We start from the raw sequence: 18,419 nt of genomic DNA on the forward strand, positions 1-18,419 counted from the left end.
TTCTGCACCTTGCAGTTGGGGTGTGCTTGTGCGTGATGGTGAGTTGTTTGTGTGTGGGGTGATTTTAGTTTGAGATGTCCCCCTGGTTTTAACCCCCCTTTCTCCACAGCCTCGCCTGCAAGTTTTTAATTGGTGCTCCATTTTAGTTTTTATGTTAATTGTTAAATAAAACTAAAACTTGGAACAAGTCCCTGATATTTTTAGTAGACAAACTTGTGTGCCTTCTGTTAAATAATTCCTTGGGTGAACTTCCCAAGGTGGCGTTGTCGCAAACGACGCCATCCCCTGCAGCCTCTCCTCCTCTTGCCACACTAAAAGATTCTTTTTAGACAACTGGAGGCCCATCACCCTACTGTGTGACTACAAACTTTTAGCCCATAGTTTTGCTAACAGACTGAAATTAAATGCTATAATTGAGATGCAATCAGCCTTTATAAAAGGTAGACATATCCACAATATACTTGCTTAATTCTAGATATACTTGATTACAACTCTCTGGTCTCAACCGAGAGCCGAATCCTTTTTCTGGACTTCAAAGCCTTTGACTCTGTAGAACACCACTTTAAATCTTTAGTTATGTTTGGATTTGGGAAAAACTTTTGCAAAGCAATCCAAATGCTATATGAAGATATCTCCAGCATTTCTCTCTCTGGGTCCCTCTCCAAGGTTTTCAGTTAATCAGGGCATTCATCAGGGCTGTCCAATCAGCCCTTTTTATTTATCATTGCAAGGGAATTAATGACAATTCATTCAAAAAATTCCCCAGACATCGGTATTGATTAGGGAAGGAATTTTTAATTAGCCTGTTTGCTGATGACACAGCACTGCTGTTAAATAGACATGATTCCTAAAGTAATTGATCAAATATTTTTTCTAGAGCATCCAGAAATGTGAAATCCTGGCTGTCCATGATACTAATATAACCAACCTTAACAACATCCCAGTAAAGAATGAGGTCAAATATCTTGGCCTTAGAATATCAAGGAACTGGAAAGAGAAACCATGAATATTTTTTACCAGACTGTCATCTGTCCTTAAATCATTAAATCACCGGCTCATATGAGACTTATCCCTTTCAGGCTGCATTCTTCTGTCCAAAGCTGATGGGATTTCAAGTCTCATTTATCAGTCTCATTCTCTGTTTATATCATGTAGAGGAATAAAATCAGCTAATTGTTTTCAAATTCATTTGGAAAAACTCACTATTTAGGTAAATCTCAACAGGTCAGGACTATGAAAATGGGGGATTGAGAGCCATGGAATCTGTAATAGCAGCTCTTAGAAACAAGTGGCTGAAGGAGTGCATCTCTCAGTCTCAGTATGGGACCACATTCTAAACAAACTCTTTAGTAAGATTGGTGGCATTAATCTCTGACTTAGATGTGATTTTGAGGTGTCCATAATTAAGTTATGCAAAAATGTTATTTACCGAAAATGTCTCCCCACATATTTATTATGGAACAATAAGGTTATCACCATTAACAGGAAATCTATTTTCAGATCTGACTGGTACTAAAAAGGGATTCTTTTTGTCCATGACATACTAGACTCAAAAGGTCACATATTATGTTTAAATGACTTTGTGGCCAAATAAAACATTAGCATTTAAAAGAAGTATGACAAATTCTATTAAGCTATCCCAGCCCCTTTATTACACTTTTTTGAGAGTGCTTTGCCTTTTCCCCTGAGTCGTCCTCCTCTGCCTGCCGTAATAATTGGTGGTGTCAACCTATTGGAAAATCTGATCATAAATTGATTAGTTTGGTCTTTAAACAGAAGCTTTTTGGAGACTTAAACTCTTGCTCCACAAAAGATAACATTGATGGCTCTTTAAGGAAAAAGGCTTTTTCAGTCTATATATCATATCCAATCCCACTTAAAATCAAAGAAACTCATTTTAAAATATCAGCTATATACCTTGTAAAAAAAAAATTCTGTTTGAAAGACAGAAATTTGAAGTAGACTCCTGTACCTTTTTGTTTTTCCAAGGCTGAAACCATTTACCACCTTTTTTATGAATGCTCTGTTAACCTGTTCTGGTCAGACATTCACAGCTGGATTTCTTTAAAAAAAAATGAACTTCCCTTTGTTTACCCATAAGGATATTATTTATTTTTATGGACAACCTTTATACAAGCATTTCAAATGTTGTTAATCTCATCATCATGCTGGGTAAATATCATATTCATACCTGTAAATAGAAAAATTGCATTCCATCATTCACTGGCTTTATGAATGGCTTCCTGTTACTTTAAATCACTTCAATGTCTGGTCCACAACAAGCTAAAACTATTTTAAACCTGTATCTGTATGTCCTTGTTGTTTTAAGATGCCTTGTAAGTTGTGCCATCCTGTTTTTTTTTTCATAACATTATTTTTGCCTCGTTTTCTTTGTTTTTTTTGTTTTTTTTAATGAGAAATGTACAGTTTCACACAGCTCTCTACCACTAACAATGTCACCTTGTTTTTTTGTTTGTTTGTACCCTTACTTGTACAATCTTTAATAGTTAAATAAACAATTAAAAAAAAAAAAAGTGCTGACGTAGAGACCGCACAGCCTGCTGGGTAATGTTCTGACGTACATAGACATCATATACATGATCATATATTCATAGACGCCTCATTGAGCGCTGGAGAGTGAACCAGCATCGCCGCCATATTGGATGGGTCTCCGCTGTCGAGTTTTGCTGCAGCGTCAACGTAGTTTCCCCACACAACTTTTTTTCGTGGAACGCGTATATATTACACACTCAAAACACTTTTCTACATAATTGGTTGATAAATAATATTAACACAGTGAATAATCTCCTGAATGCAAGTGAATTGTTAGAATTATTATATTATTAGAATTATTCCTGCACACCAAGAACCCAGTAGAGGCAAAACAGGATTAAAAAGTACAAGTAGAAAAAAAAAGCGTAGCTTCATATATGAGTAACGAAGCAGAGCGCTGGAGGATTTAATGTACTGCACAAAGGACAATCATGAGACAAGAAGTGGGGAGAAGACATTACATTTAACAAAGAATGAATGAAGAATAAAATAAACCTAAATTAACACTAATACACACACACACACACACACACACATATATATATATATATATATATATATATATATATATATATATATATACTTTTCAACACCAGTCTGAGACAAAATAGAGTCCCAGTGCTGTGGAAAACCTCCTGCCTTGTTCCAGTGCCTAAAAAAACCCAACCAGCTGAACCAAGTGACTACAGACCAGTTGCCCTGACATCTCACATCATGAAAGTCCTGGAGAGACTCTTACTGGCTCACCTCAACAAGCAAGTAAACACCTTTCAGGACCCATTCCAGTTTGCATATCGTAATGGACTTGGGGTTGAAGATGCCATCATATACCTGCTCCAGAGAGCACACTCTCATCTGGACCATTCAGGCAGCACTCTGAGGGTCATGTTCTTTCATTTCTCAGTGCTTTTAATACCATTCAGCCTGCTTTGTTATGTGAGAAGCTCCATAAATTCCAGGTGGATACCTCCACAACCACCTGGATCTATGACTACCTCACAAACAGACCCCAGTTTGTGAGACTGAAAGGTTGTGTGTCTGAGATGGAGGTCAGCAGCACTGGTGTACCACAAGGAACTGTACTCTGGCCATTCCTCTTCACTCTGTACACCTCAGACTTCCAGTACAACTCTGAGTCCTGTCATCTGCAGAAATACTCTGATGACTCTGCAGTTGTGGGGTGTATCAGGGATGGACAAGAAGCAGAGTACAGAGAACTGGTCAGTCAGTTTGTTAAATGGTGCGGTGACAATCATCTCATATTAAATAGCAGCAAAACAAAAGAGATGATTGTTGACTTCAGGAGGAAGAAGAATAAACAAAGCACTGTTTCCATCCTGGGAGAGGAGGTGGAGGTGGTGGAGGAATACAAGTATCTTGGAGTTCAGCTGGACAACAAACTGGACTGGAAATGCAACACTGACTACATCTACAAGAAAGGTCAGAGCAGACTGTACTTCTTAAGGAAGCTGAGATGGTTTAACGTCTGCACCAAGATGTTGCATATCTTCTATAAGTCTGTTGTGGAGAGTGCAGTCAGCTTTGCAGCATCTGCTGGGGTAGTAGCATCAGAACCAGAGACTTGAAGAGAATCAACAAACTGATCCAGAAAGCTGCTTCTGTGCTTGGAGTAACTCTGGAGCCGCTGGAGCTGATTGTCCAAAGAAGAATGCTGCACAAGCTGATGAAGATGATGGAGGATTCTTCACACCCTCTCCACAACACAGTGATGAAACAACAAAGTGTGTTCAGTGAGAGGCTTCTTCAGGTCCGATGTAAGACTGAAAGATACAGAAGATCATTCCTGCCAGCAGCCTTCAGCCTCCGGAACAAGACCTCCTCAAATTAATGAGTATATACTACAATATTGAATTTCCCTTTGGGATTAATAAAGTACTTTTCATTTCATATATATATCCTGAGTCTAATGTGTTGCTGTTCTGTACACAGCAAAATTTGGATTGTCTTCATTAAATCTTACTCCAAGGTTTTTGGAAAGTTAGCAGCCCTTGTGTACCAGGAAATGTCCCTCGGCAGTCTAAACCTATCGCAGCATAACTAAGGGATAGTTAGATAGCTAATGATCCCTAACTATTGGACTTATCAAAATATTTTAACTTAAAAGTACGTTGTTTTTTAATGTTTTACAGTGATCTGTATCATAACAATATCTCTGCCCTTTGTAACAAACCAAACTGTGAGGAAAAACAGGTAAAAATTCGTGGAGTTCTTGTCGTGGTTGGACCTACACTTTACAAATAAATGCATTGGAGGCGCATGGGTGACCCATCCAAGATGGCGGCGCGACGAGACGTCAGCGCGTATAGGCGGCGTGATACAATGCGGCGTCTACGTATATATGATGTCTATGTTGACGTAGACACCGCACAGCCTGCTGGGTAATGTCCTGATGTAGAGACCGCACAGCCTGCTGGGTAATGTCCTGATGTAGAGACCGCACAGCCTGCTGGGTAATGTCCTGCTGTAGAGACCGCACAGCCTGCTGGGTAATGTCCTGATGTAGAGACCGCACAGCCTGCTGGGTAATGTCCTGACGTAGAGACTGCGTAAAGGTAGATGCGCGAGTTGACGTCGCGGATCCTTGTAGTCCGGCTCCAGAAGCGGATTATATCAGAACCGCTGACGAGTTTTTCTCCCAGACCGCCACGTGAGTACTTTTACTCTCCGACCGGGTCTGTCCGCAGACCAGGTGGTCTCTAACCGGTTCTGGTCTCCGACCGGGTCTGTTCGCAGACTAGGTGGTGTCTGACCGGGTCTATTCGCAGCCCAGGAGGTCCGGGTCTGGTCTCTGACCGGGTCTGTCCGCAGACATGTCCGCCTCCCTCTCAGCGGAGAGAGACCGGGTCCAGAGGCAGGTGGAGGAACTGGAAAGAAGTCTTCATGTAACTCAGAATGAGCTGGACATGCTGAGCAGCGACACAGGTACCTGTCCACCTGTTGCCTGTCCACCTGTAATCTGTCCACCTGTTGCCTGTCCACCTGTAGCCTGTCCACCTGTAGCCTGTCCACCTGTAACCTGTCCACCTCGTAGCCTGTCCACCTGTAATCTGTCCACCTTGTAACCTGTCCACCTCGTAGCCTGTCCACCTGTAACCTGTCCACCTGTAATCTGTCCACCTGTAACCTGTCCACCTGTAACCTGTCCACCTGTAATCTGTCCACCTGTAATCTGTCCACCTGTAATCTGTCCACCTGTAGCCTGTCCACCTCGTAGCCTGTCCACCTGTAGCCTGTCCACCTGTAGCCTGTCCACCTCGTAGCCTGTCCACCTGTAATCTGTCCACCTTGTAACCTGTCCACCTCGTAGCCTGTCCACCTGTAGCCTGTCCACCTGTAATCTGTCCACCTGTAATCTGTCCACCTGTAATCTGTCCACCTTGTAACCTGTCCACCTGTAATCTGTCCACCTTGTAACCTGTCCACCTGTAATCTGTCCACCTGTAGCCTGTCCACCTGTAACCTGTCCACCTGTAACCTGTCCACCTGTTATCTGTCCACCTGTTATCTGTCCACCTGTAACCTGTCCACCTGTAACCTGTCCACCTGTAACCTGTCCACCTGTTATCTGTCCACCTGTAGCCTGTCCACCTTGTAGCCTGTCCACCTTGTAGCCTGTCCACCTGTAATCTGTCCACCTGTAGCCTGTCCACCTTGTAGCCTGTCCACCTGTAATCTGTCCACCTTGTAGCCTGTCCACCTTGTAGCCTGTCCACCTTGTAGCCTGTCCACCTGTAGCCTGTCCACCTCGTAACCTGTCCACCTGGTAACCTGTCCACCTGGTAACCTGTCCACCTTGTAGCCTGTCCACCTTGTAACCTGTCCACCTTGTAGCCTGTCCACCTTGTAGCCTGTCCACCTTGTAGCCTGTCCACCTGTAATCTGTCCACCTTGTAGCCTGTCCACCTGTAATCTGTCCACCTGTAATCTGTCCACCTGTAGCCTGTCCACCTTGTAGCCTGTCCACCTGTAACCTGTCCACCTTGTAGCCTGTCCACCTGTAGCCTGTCCACCTGTAACCTGTCCACCTGTAACCTGTCCACCTGTAACCTGTCCACCTTGTAGCCTGTCCACCTTGTAGCCTGTCCACCTGTAGCCTGTCCACCTGTAGCCTGTCCACCTGTAACCTGTCCACCTGTAACCTGTCCACCTCGTAGCCTGTCCACCTGTAGCCTGTCCACCAGTAACCTGTCCACCTTGTAGCCTGTCCACCTTGTAGCCTGTCCACCTGTAGCCTGTCCACCTGTAGCCTGTCCACCAGTAATCTGTCCACCTTGTAGCCTGTCCACCTTGTAACCTGTCCACCTGTAGCCTGTCCACCTTGTAGCCTGTCCACCTTGTAGCCTGTCCACCTTGTAGCCTGTCCACCTTGTAGCCTGTCCACCTGTAACCTGTCCACCTGTAACCTGTCCACCTGTAGCCTGTCCACCTTGTAGCCTGTCCACCTTGTAGCCTGTCCACCTTGTAACCTGTCCACCTTGTAACCTGTCCACCTGTAACCTGTCCACCTCGTAACCTGTCCACCTCGTAACCTGTCCACCTCGTAACCTGTCCACCTGTAACCTGTCCACCTCGTAATCTGTCCACCTGGTAACCTGTCCACCTGGTAACCTGTCCACCTGGTAACCTGTCCACCTCGTAACCTGTCCTCCTGTAACCTGTCCACCTCGTAACCTGTCCACCGTACCCCCCGCCTGTGTCTCAGTCTGACTTGTCTCATTGACCAGATGGTGGTTCAGACTATGAAGACCTGGAGGAGGAGGAGGCTCAGCAGGTAAGAAACTGAAGATGTTGTGATGCATGAAGTCCACACAAAGACATAACCTTGTGTTTTCAGTCTACTGCAGGTCTGCTGATCCAGAGGGAGCGGATCCAGAGAGAGGTCCAGGACCTGGAGGATTTCCTGGGAGCACAGAGCCCCACTCCTGTCTCAGGTACTGTCCGTTCATTTGCTTTTGGTTGACAAAGCTGTAGAGTCTGGAATTAACCAGCTGATCTTCTGTCTGTGTGTCAGATGACGACGACGGGAGATCCAGCGATGAGGTCAGTAACTATGTTCGTACCGCCAGGTGTAGGTGCCTCCAGGTGTAGGTGCCTCCAGGTGTAGGTGCCTCCAGGTGTAGGTGCCTCCAGGTGTAGGTGCCTCCAGGTGTAGGTACCGCTAGCTGTAGGTTCCTCCAGGTGTAGGTGCCTCCAGGTGTAGGTGCCTCCAGGTGTAGGTGCCGCCAGGTGTAGGTGCCGCCAGGTGTAGGTGCCGCCAGGTGTAGGTGCCTCCAGGTGTAGGTGCCGCCAGGTGTAGGTGCCTCCAGGTGTAGGTGCTTCCAGGTGTTAGTACTGCCAGGTGTAGGTGCTTCCAGGTGTAGGTGCCTCCAGGTGTAGGTGCTTCCAGGTGCTAGTACTTCCAGGTGTAGGTGCTTCCAGGTGTTAGTACTGCCAGGTGTAGGTGCCTCCAGGTGTAGGTGCCTCCAGGTGTAGGTGCCTCCAGGTGTAGGTGCCTCCAGGTGTAGGTGCTTCCAGGTGCTAGTACTTCCAGGTGCTAGTACTTCCAGGTGTAGGTGCTTCCAGGTGTAGGTGCTTCCAGGTGTAGGTGCTTCCAGGTGTAGGTTCCTCCAGGTGTAGGTGCCTCCAGGTGTAGGTGCCTCCAGGTGTAGGTGCCGCCAGGTGTAGGTGCCGCCAGGTGTAGGTGCCGCCAGGTGTAGGTGCCTCCAGGTGTAGGTGCTTCCAGGTGTTAGTACTGCCAGGTGTAGGTGCTTCCAGGTGTAGGTGCCTCCAGGTGTAGGTGCTTCCAGGTGCTAGTACTTCCAGGTGTAGGTGCTTCCAGGTGTTAGTACTGCCAGGTGTAGGTGCCTCCAGGTGTAGGTGCCTCCAGGTGTAGGTGCTTCCAGGTGCTAGTACTTCCAGGTGCTAGTACTTCCAGGTGTAGGTGCTTCCAGGTGTAGGTGCTTCCAGGTGTAGGTGCTTCCAGGTGTAGGTGGCTCCAGGTGTAGGTGCTTCCAGGTGTTAGTGCTTCCAGGTGTAGGTGCCTCCAGGTGTAGGTGCCTCCAGGTGTAGGTGCCTCCAGGTGTAGGTGCTTCCAGGTGTAGGTGCTGCCAAGTGTTAGTACTGCCAGGTGTAGGTGCTTCCAGGTGTAGGTACTTCCAGGTGTAGGTGCTTCCAGGTGTAGGTGCTTCCAGGTGCTAGTACTTCCAGGTGTAGGTGCCTCCAGGTGTAGGTGCCTCCAGGTGTAGGTGCCTCCAGGTGTAGGTGCTTCCAGGTGTAGGTGCCGCCAGGTGTAGGTGCCGCCAGGTGTAGGTGCTTCCAGGTGTTAGTACTGCCAGGTGTAGGTGCCGCCAGGTGTAGGTGCCTCCAGGTGTAGGTGCCTCCAGGTGTAGGTGCTTCCAGGTGTAGGTGCTTCCAGGTGTTAGTACTGCCAGGTGTAGGTGGCTCCAGGTGTAGGTGGCTCCAGGTGTAGGTGCTTCCAGGTGTTAATACTGCCAGGTGTAGGTGCTTCCAGGTGTAGGTGCTTCCAGGTGTAGGTGCCTCCAGGTGTAGGTGGCTCCAGGTGTAGGTGGCTCCAGGTGTAGGTGCTGCCAGGTGTTAGTACTGCCAGGTGTAGGTGCTTCCAGGTGTAGGTGCTTCCAGGTGTAGGTGCCTCCAGGTGTAGGTGCTTCCAGGTGCTAGTACTTCCAGGTGTAGGTGCTTCCAGGTGTAGGTGCTTCCAGGTGTAGGTGCTTCCAGGTGTAGGTGCCTCCAGGTGCTAGTACTTCCAGGTGTAGGTGCTTCCAGGTGTTAGTACTGCCAGGTGTAGGTGCCTCCAGGTGTAGGTGCCTCCAGGTGTAGGTGCCTCCAGGTGTAGGTGCTTCCAGGTGCTAGTACTTCCAGGTGTAGGTGCTTCCAGGTGTAGGTGGCTCCAGGTGTAGGTGCTTCCAGGTGTTAGTACTGCCAGGTGTAGGTGCCTCCAGGTGTAGGTGCCTCCAGGTGTAGGTGCCTCCAGGTGTAGGTGCCTCCAGGTGTAGGTGCTGCCAGGTGTAGGTGCTGCCAGGTGTTAGTACTGCCAGGTGTAGGTGCTTCCAGGTGTAGGTGCCTCCAGGTGTAGGTGCCTCCAGGTGTAGGTGCCTCCAGGTGTAGGTGCTTCCAGGTGTAGGTGCTTCCAGGTGTAGGTGCTTCCAGGTGCTAGTACTTCCAGGTGTAGGTGCTTCCAGGTGTAGGTGCTTCCAGGTGCTAGTACTTCCAGGTGCTAGTACTTCCAGGTGTAGGTGCTTCCAGGTGTAGGTGCTTCCAGGTGTAGGTGCCTCCAGGTGTAGGTGCCTCCAGGTGTAGGTGCCTCCAGGTGCTAGTACTTCCAGGTGCTAGTGCTTCCAGGTGTAGGTGCTTCCAGGTGTAGGTGCCTCCAGGTGTAGGTGCTTCCAGGTGCTAGTACTTCCAGGTGTAGGTGCTTCCAGGTGTTAGTACTGCCAGGTGTAGGTGCTTCCAGGTGCTAGTACTTCCAGGTGTAGGTGCTTCCAGGTGCTAGTACTTCCAGGTGTAGGTGCTTCCAGGTGTAGGTGCTTCCAGGTGTAGGTGCCTCCAGGTGTAGGTGCTTCCAGGTGTAGGTGCTTCCAGGTGTTAGTACTGCCAGGTGTAGGTGCTTCCAGGTGTTTGTACTGCCAGGTGTAGGTGCTTCCAGGTGTTAGTACTGCCAGGTGTTAGTACTGCCAGGTGTAGGTGCCTCCAGGTGTAGGTGCCTCCAGGTGTAGGTGCCTCCAGGTGTAGGTGCCTCCAGGTGTAGGTGCTTCCAGGTGCTAGTACTTCCAGGTGTAGGTGCTTCCAGGTGCTAGTACTTCCAGGTGTAGGTGCTTCCAGGTGTTAGTACTGCCAGGTGTAGGTGCTTCCAGGTGTAGGTGCTTCCAGGTGTAGGTGCTTCCAGGTGCTAGTACTTCCAGGTGTAGGTGCTTCTAGGTGTAGGTGCTTCCAGGTGCTAGTACTGCCAGGTGTAGGTGCTTCCAGGTGTAGGTGCTTCCAGGTGCTAGTACTTCCAGGTGTAGGTGCTTCCAGGTGTAGGTGCTTCCAGGTGCTAGTACTTCCAGGTGTAGGTGCTTCCAGGTGTAGGTGCTTCCAGGTGTAGGTGCTTCCAGGTGCTAGTACTTCCAGGTGTAGGTGCTTCCAGGTGTTAGTACTGCCAGGTGTAGGTGCTTCCAGGTGTAGGTGCTTCCAGGTGCTAGTACTTCCAGGTGTAGGTGCTTCCAGGTGTAGGTGCTTCCAGGTGTAGGTGCTTCCAGGTGTAGGTGCTTCCAGGTGCTAGTACTTCCAGGTGTAGGTGCTTCCAGGTGTAGGTGCTTCCAGGTGCTAGTACTTCCAGGTGTAGGTGCTGCCAGGTGTAGGTGCTGCCAGGTGTAGGTGCTGCCAGGTGTAGGTGCTTCCAGGTGCTAGTACTTCCAGGTGCTAGTACTTCCAGGTGTAGGTGCTGCCAGGTGTAGGTGCTGCCAGGTGTAGGTGCTGCCAGGTGTAGGTGCCTCCAGGTGTAGGTGCCTCCAGGTGTAGGTGCCTCCAGGTGTAGGTGCTTCCAGGTGTAGGTGCTTCCAGGTGTAGGTGCTTCCAGGTGTAGGTGCCTCCAGGTGTAGGTGCCTCCAGGTGTAGGTGCTTCCAGGTGTAGGTGCTTCCAGGTGTAGGTGCTTCCAGGTGTAGGTGCTTCCAGGTGTAGGTGCCTCCAGGTGTAGGTGCTTCCAGGTGTAGGTGCTTCCAGGTGTAGGTGCTTCCAGGTGTAGGTGCCTCCAGGTGTAGGTGCTTCCAGGTATAGGTGCTTCCAGGTGTAGGTGCCTCCAGGTGTAGGTGCTTCCAAGTGTTAGTACTGCCAGGTGTAGGTGCCTCCAGGTGTAGGTGCCTCCAGGTGTAGGTGCCTCCAGGTGTTAGTACTGCCAGGTGTTAGTACTGCCAGGTGTTAGTACTGCCAGGTGTTAGTACTGCCAGGTGTTAATACTTCCTGGTGTTGTGACGTGTTCCTTCCAGAGTGACCTGGGCCTGTCTCCATCGGTGGAGTCGTGTCTGCAGCTGAACATGGTTTACCAGCAGGTGGTCCAGGAGACTCTGAGTCGGCTGGAGACGCTGTTGTACCAGAACCACAGACAGCAGGTCCGTGGTGAATCAGAGCAGCCAGCGGGTCGGTTCTGACAGAGAATCACAGCTTTCTGGTTCTACCATCATGACCTGCAGGAGGAGCTGCTGTGTCAGATGTCCCGACCAGGCAGAGAGTCTTCCTCTGATACAGCAGGACACCCGTCCCACCAGCACCCGATGAAGCTGTTTCTGGGCCGCTTTCTGAAGCCGTACTTCAAGGACAAAGTCACTGGATTGGTAAGCCCCCCCTCCCCCCATCATACAGTTTACCGGGGCATTGCCCCCCCTCCCCCCATCATACAGTTTACCGGGGCATTGCCCCCCCTCCCCCCATCATACAGTTTACCGGGGCATTGCCCCCCCTCCCCCCATCATACAGTTTACCGGGGCATTGCCCCCCCTCCCCCCATCATACAGTTTACCGGGGCATTGCCCCCCCTCTGCATCATACAGTTTACCGGGGCATTGCCCCCCCTCCCCCCATCATACAGTTTACCGGGGCATTGCCCCCCCTCCCCCCATCATACAGTTTACCGGGGCATTGCCCCCCCTCCCCCCATCATACAGTTTACCGGGGCATTGCCCCCCCTCTGCATCATACAGTTTACCAGGGCATTGCCCCCCCTCTGCATCATACAGTTTACCAGGGCATTGCCCCCCCCTCCCCCCATCATACAGTTTACCAGGGCATTGCCCCCCCTCCCCCCATCATACAGTTTACCAGGGCATTGCCCCCCCTCCCCCCATCATACAGTTTACCCCCGCCCCCCCCCACCGCCCACATGACATCTGAAGTGCTGTATGTGTCGGTTGCAGGGTCCTCCAGCCAATCAGGAGGCGAGGCAGAGGAACATGAGGATGATGGGATATCTGGACAATAAGAAACTAAAAGTAAAGCGATGTAGGAGCAAAAACAGATCTCTTCTATCTACAATTCCTCTTTGGAAAGCTGCTTGTGCTGTCTGAGATGACGGGCAGGAACTCTGCTTTCAGGGTCAAGCTGGCAGAAGAAGCTGCTGATCCACTCCGTGGCCAAAGACTGCCTGAAGAGACTCGTCCAACCGAAACTGTCCAGGTAACGCCGACACACTTCCTCTGATTTATCCTGTCCATTTCTCAGCTTTCTGATCTCACGTGTTCAAGCCAAATACTTCACACATTGTACACATTGGACTGGATCCGAGTCTGGACTCGGATCCAGTCCTCCATCCGGACCTGCGTCGGATCCAGTCCTCCATCCGGACCTGCGTCGGATCCAGTCCTCCATCCGGACCTGCGTGGGATCCAGTCCTCCATCCGGACCTGCGTGGGACCCAGTCCTCCATCCGGACCTGCGTGGGACCCAGTCCTCCATCCGGACCTAGGTCGGACCCAGTCCTCCATCCGGACCTGCGTGGGACCCAGTCCTCCATCCGGACCTGCGTGGGACCCAGTCCTCCATCCGGACCTAGGTCGGACCCAGTCCTCCATCCGGACCTGCGTGGGACCCAGTCCTCCATCCGGACCTGCGTGGGACCCAGTCCTCCATCCGGACCTAGGTCGGACCCAGTCCTCCATCCGGACCTGCGTGGGACCCAGTCCTCCATCCGGACCTGCGTGGGACCCAGTCCTCCATCCGGACCTAGGTCGGACCCAGTCCTCCATCCGGACCTGCGTGGGACCCAGTCCTCCATCCGGACCTAGGTCGGACCCAGTCCTCCATCCGGACCTGCGTGGGACCCAGTCCTCCATCCGGACCTAGGTCGGACCCAGTCCTCCATCCGGACCTAGGTCGGACCCAGTCCTCCATCCGGACCTGCGTGGGACCCAGTCCTCCATCCGGACCTAGGTCGGACCCAGTCCTCCATCCGGACCTAGGTCGGACCCAGTCCTCCATCCGGACCTGCGTGGGACCCAGTCCTCCATCCGGACCTGCGTGGGACCCAGTCCTCCATCCGGACCTGCGTGGGACCCAGTCCTCCATCCGGACCTGCGTGGGACCCAGTCCTCCATCCGGACCTGCGTGGGACCCAGTCCTCCATCCGGACCTGCGTGGGACCCAGTCCTCCATCCGGACCTGCGTCGGATCCAGTCCTCCATCCGGACCTGCGTGGGACCCAGTCCTCCATCCGGACCTAGGTCGGACCCAGTCCTCCATCCGGACCTGCGTGGGACCCAGTCCTCCATCCGGACCTGCGTGGGACCCAGTCCTCCATCCGGACCTGCGTGGGACCCAGTCCTCCATCCGGACCTGCGTGGGACCCAGTCCTCCATCCGGACCTGCGTGGGACCCAGTCCTCCATCCGGACCTGCGTGGGACCCAGTCCTCCATCCGGACCTGCGTGGGACCCAGTCCTCCATCCGGACCTGCGTGGGATCCAGTCCTCCATCCGGACCTGCGTGGGACCCAGTCCTCCATCCGGACCTGCGTGGGACCCAGTCCTCCATCCGGACCTGCGTGGGACCCAGTCCTCCATCCGGACCTGCGTGGGACCCAGTCCTCCATCCGGACCTGCGTCGGACCCAGTCCTCCATCCGGACCTGCGTGGGACCCAGTCCTCCATCCGGACCTGCGTGGGACCCAGTCCTCCATCCGGACCTGCGTGCGACCCAGTCCTCCATCCGGACCTGCGTGGGACCCAGTCCTCCATCCGGACCTGCGTGGGACCCAGTCCTCCATCCGGACCTGCGTGGGACCCAGTCCTCCATCCGGACCTGCGTCGGACCATGAAAGGAAACACATTGCCTGCAACGTGGAGCATGTCAGATATCCACGACGTGACCAGTAGCATTACTTTTTCCATTCATCTGTGTGGGATTTGCCTCTACAGCTGTAGATATCTACATCTGAATCATGGATATCCCCAATTCCTAATGTACTAAATTCAAGATATCTGCATATTTTTCAGGATATCTTAAAGTGAGTTTTACCAAGCCAAAATGCAAGTGTAGATATTTAGAGCTGGAATGATGACTGGTCGAGCTGGTTTAGTAGGTATCTGTAAGTGGAATGAACTGGGTGGTTGATATGTTGAAAAGGAATGTAATGAGATATCTGTTGAGGTGGGAGTGTGTTGGCGAAGCTTCCCATCATACTTTGTGTGACTTTAGTGGCCTGATAGCTTTTAAATGTTTGAAAATTTGATAGTTTATTAGAATCACTGGAGGAACGTGTGTTGTTGTGGGACATAATGTGAAACTGTCATTCAGAAGGTTTGACCTTCTTGATTTGTTTGTCGTAAATTTAACCCATAAGGAAACTTTTGTAAAAGCCTTCACTGTACTCAACAACTCTACAATACTGAGATATTGTGATGAATTCTTTTTCATTTTATTGATAATGGATATGCTGTTAATAATGCGGCGGTCTGGTTTCCGGTGGCCGTTCCCAGACATGCACGCTTAAGAACTGAGCTCCGGCACTTCGATTTCCCCCAGACTCGAGAATTAAATCCTACAAAAATAGTGTTAACCCGCAGCAGTAATGAGTGGGGATAAAACTAAGAAAGCAAAATACGGACTACAAAACAATCCCGGCAGTGAAATGGAAAAAGAAGCATCGGCTAACACAACGGAGCTAACATCAGAGCAACATGGCGACCACGCGGTTAGCCTAGATCTGATCCGAGGTGCCATGAGCGAGGTCATGACTGCTGAAATGGCCACTCTCCGAGCCGAGTTAAAGACTGACTTGCAAGATTTTCGCTCAGCATTTCATGAGGATATGAAAAGACAAATGGACGAGTTCACTAAAGAGGTACATCTAAAGCTGCAGGAGTCCGCTAAGCGAGTGGATCACGCTGAGGCACGCATGAAACAGAGCGAGGATAACATGGCGGAAACTGAGCGATGGGATATTGGAGTGAAGGATGCACTTATTCAGCTGATGCAAAACCAACATAAACTGCAAGAGAAGGTCTCCGAGATGGAGGGGTGTGCCAGGCGCAACAATATCCGGATCTACGGAGTGGCGGAGGACTCGGAGGGCACATCTATGATTGCCTTTATTGAAAATCTGATTAAAAGAGAATTTGAGAACGACCTGGGCCAGGATTATAATCTCGGCATTGAACGCGCCCACCGGGCGTTAGGTTTGAAGCCCCCCCTCGGTCTATAGTCGTCTACTTCCTCCGCTTCACCGTGAAAGAAGCAGTGCTTCGCGCTGCATGGAAGAGGCCAATACACATCAACAACAAGCAAGTGTACTTCGATCATGACTATGCATTGGATGTGCAGAAGAGAAGAAAAGAATACATCCCTATCAAAAGAGCACTGAAGGCTAAGGGGATACGTTTCCAGACCCCACTCAGCAAGATGCGCGTTTTCTTTGACTCTGGAAGCATCCTCTACAATAGTGCCACTCAAGCTGCGGATGACCTGCAGAAAAGAGGCATCGCCGTGGACCGGATCACCGTCGCGAAGACCAGCACCGCACAGGCCGTGACTGAGGAGGCGCTGAAGCAACTCCTGCCGTGGGAGACGCAGACTACACACCGCGAGAATTTCCACAAAAGTGTCTGAGAGAGGTTGAATCAGTTCCGCAGGACACCAGAAGATTCAACAGAAGATTCCTAAATACTGAACTGAAGAACCATACTGCGGTGAGAAATTTCCAGAACTATTCACACCTCAGGTATAATGACGTAACCCGTCTTAATTCATTATCGTTAACGGGCTCGTGCCTCTATTCTCAGATTGGAGGTCTCCATTTTTTTGTATCCCTGTTTACCCATTTTTCTTTTTTATTTTCTTTTTCCTTTCTGACATTTACCCAAACGAGGGGCCCCACCTTGTGGCCTGCCCCCTCACCTTCGTAGGACAATATTGCATCCTCCGTAGTGGAAACCCAGTTCTGTGTTCTATTGTTTTTTTGTTCAATGAGTTCATGTTTTAATGTTGTTATTTTGAGGTCAGGGGTGACATTTAGGTCTCAATTGTTTACTTATGTCTTTTAAGAAATATAACGTACTGTCATTAAATGTTAATGGGTTAAATAATTCTATTAAAAGGAGCAAATTGGTTGTAAAAATGAAAAAAGAAAAAGTAGATATAGCATACTGGCAGGAAACTCATCTGTCTAACATGGAACACGACAAACTAAAAAGAATGGGGTTCAAAAATACTTATTACTCGTCTCATAGAAGTAGAAAAAAACGAGGAGTGGCTATCTTAATTTCAAACAGAGTCAAATTTGAATTCATATCTGAATTAAGGTATAATGAAGGTAGATTTATACTAGTGAAATGTAAAATTGACCAAAAAGATGCTACGTTGTTGAATGTGTACGCACCACCTGGGAGCAGTATGGGTTTCTACAAAAAGGTGTTTGATCTCATTATCACAGAATCTCATGGGTGTTTGATTTGTGCAGGAGATTTTAATCTGTTATTAAATCCACAACTCATTCATTCATTCATTCATTTTCCGAACCGCTTATTCCAATTCAGGGTCGCGGGGAAGCTGGAGCCTATCCCAGCCGGCTTTGGGCGACAGGCAGGGTACACCCTGGACAGCTCGCCAGTCCATCGCAGGGCTAAATCCACAACTAGATACTACAAATACAGGAAGAAAGCGTACTCCTATAGAAAAACGTGTAAACAAAATGCTTTTAGACTTAGGCCTTATGGATGTGTGGAGGTCTGTGCATGGATCAGTCCCAGGATTCACATTTTATTCTGCACGCCACTCCCTCCACTCAAGGATAGATTATATTTTAATGTATAAAACTGATCTAAACAGAATAAAAGAATGCAGACTTGGTCAAAGAGACTTCTCTGACCATTCTGGAATTTACTTAAGTCTTCATTTGGATGCCAGACATAGAAACACGTTATGGAAATTAAACACTGGTATGCTAAATGATCCAGCGTTTATACAGACAATGACAACAGAATTAAACCTGTATCTACAGGACAACAACAATGGGGAGACAAACCCTAGCATTGTGTGGGATGCAGCTAAAGCTGTTCTTCGCGGGAAAATAATTGCTAAATCTGCCAGGCTTAAAAAACAAAAAACTTTAGAAATGTCCCAATTGCAGGAAAGACTGAAACTTTTGGAGGAAAGGTACCTGAAAGAAAAAAGTTCCACAGTGGAACTTCAAATGAGACGGATTAAACAAGAAATAGATAGAATATTAGGTGAAGCAGTTGAAAAAAATATACGGTACGTGAAGCAGAGATATTACGAGGTGGGGCCTAAAACATCTAAACTCCTAGCATGGAAGCTCAGAAAACAACGAGCTGAAAATTCAATTCATAAAATAAAAGACCCTGAAAGCCGTAAGATTGTAACTGACCCAGATAGTATTCAAAAATCATTTGAAACATATTATAAAACTTTATATAGTCAACCTGTTTTGGCTGACAAAAATATAATAAAAACCTTTTTGAATTCTTTGGACCTTCCCTCACTCGGCAGAGATGCAAATAATAAATTAATGTCATTAATAAGACGTCAAGAAATTGATAAAGCCATTTCAAGTCTCAAACCGAGTAAATCTCCTGGTACGGACGGGTTCCCACCTGAATGGTACAAGAAAATGAGAGGGGGCCTAATACCCCAACTCGAGACCAGTTTTAATTATATTTTGAAAGGTGGCTCTGTACCCCCATCTTGGAAAGAGGCCTTCATATCTGTGATTCCAAAAGAGGGAAAAGATAAAACTGACTGTAAGTCATATCGACCAATAAGTGTTCTAAACACTGATTACAAATTGTACACAACTATTCTGGTGAGACGAATGGACACAGTGATGCCCTCACTGATTGATGAAGACCAAACAGGTTTTCTAAAAA

General features: G+C 49.1%; 1 protein-coding gene across 5 annotated transcripts in view; it reads left to right on the forward strand.

Annotated features, from left to right (window-relative positions):
* The first annotated feature begins 5,071 nt into the window (after nt 1-5,071).
* snapc4 (small nuclear RNA activating complex, polypeptide 4) overlaps nt 5,072-18,419 on the forward strand; it is a 41,053-nt gene continuing 27,705 nt past the window's right edge. For 3 of the 5 annotated variants that reach the window (XM_079250818.1, XM_079250819.1, XM_079250820.1), the window contains exons 1-9: nt 5,072-5,221; nt 5,308-5,496; nt 7,299-7,345; nt 7,409-7,505; nt 7,586-7,614; nt 11,536-11,658; nt 11,740-11,880; nt 12,460-12,544; nt 12,637-12,718. In XM_079250818.1, the coding sequence (XP_079106944.1) occupies nt 5,385-5,496; nt 7,299-7,345; nt 7,409-7,505; nt 7,586-7,614; nt 11,536-11,658; nt 11,740-11,880; nt 12,460-12,544; nt 12,637-12,718 (716 nt within the window). In that variant the 5' untranslated portion in view covers nt 5,072-5,221; nt 5,308-5,384. Of the gene's footprint in view, nt 5,222-5,307; nt 5,497-7,298; nt 7,346-7,408; nt 7,506-7,585; nt 7,615-11,535; nt 11,659-11,739; nt 11,881-12,459; nt 12,545-12,636; nt 12,719-18,419 lie in introns of those variants that run through there. The other 2 variants (XM_079250822.1, XM_079250821.1) reach the window with 2 other exon arrangements.

Source organism: Telmatherina bonti, assembly GCF_933228915.1.
Source record: "Telmatherina bonti genome assembly, chromosome: 13".
NCBI classification, from domain to species: Eukaryota; Metazoa; Chordata; class Actinopteri; order Atheriniformes; family Telmatherinidae; genus Telmatherina; species Telmatherina bonti.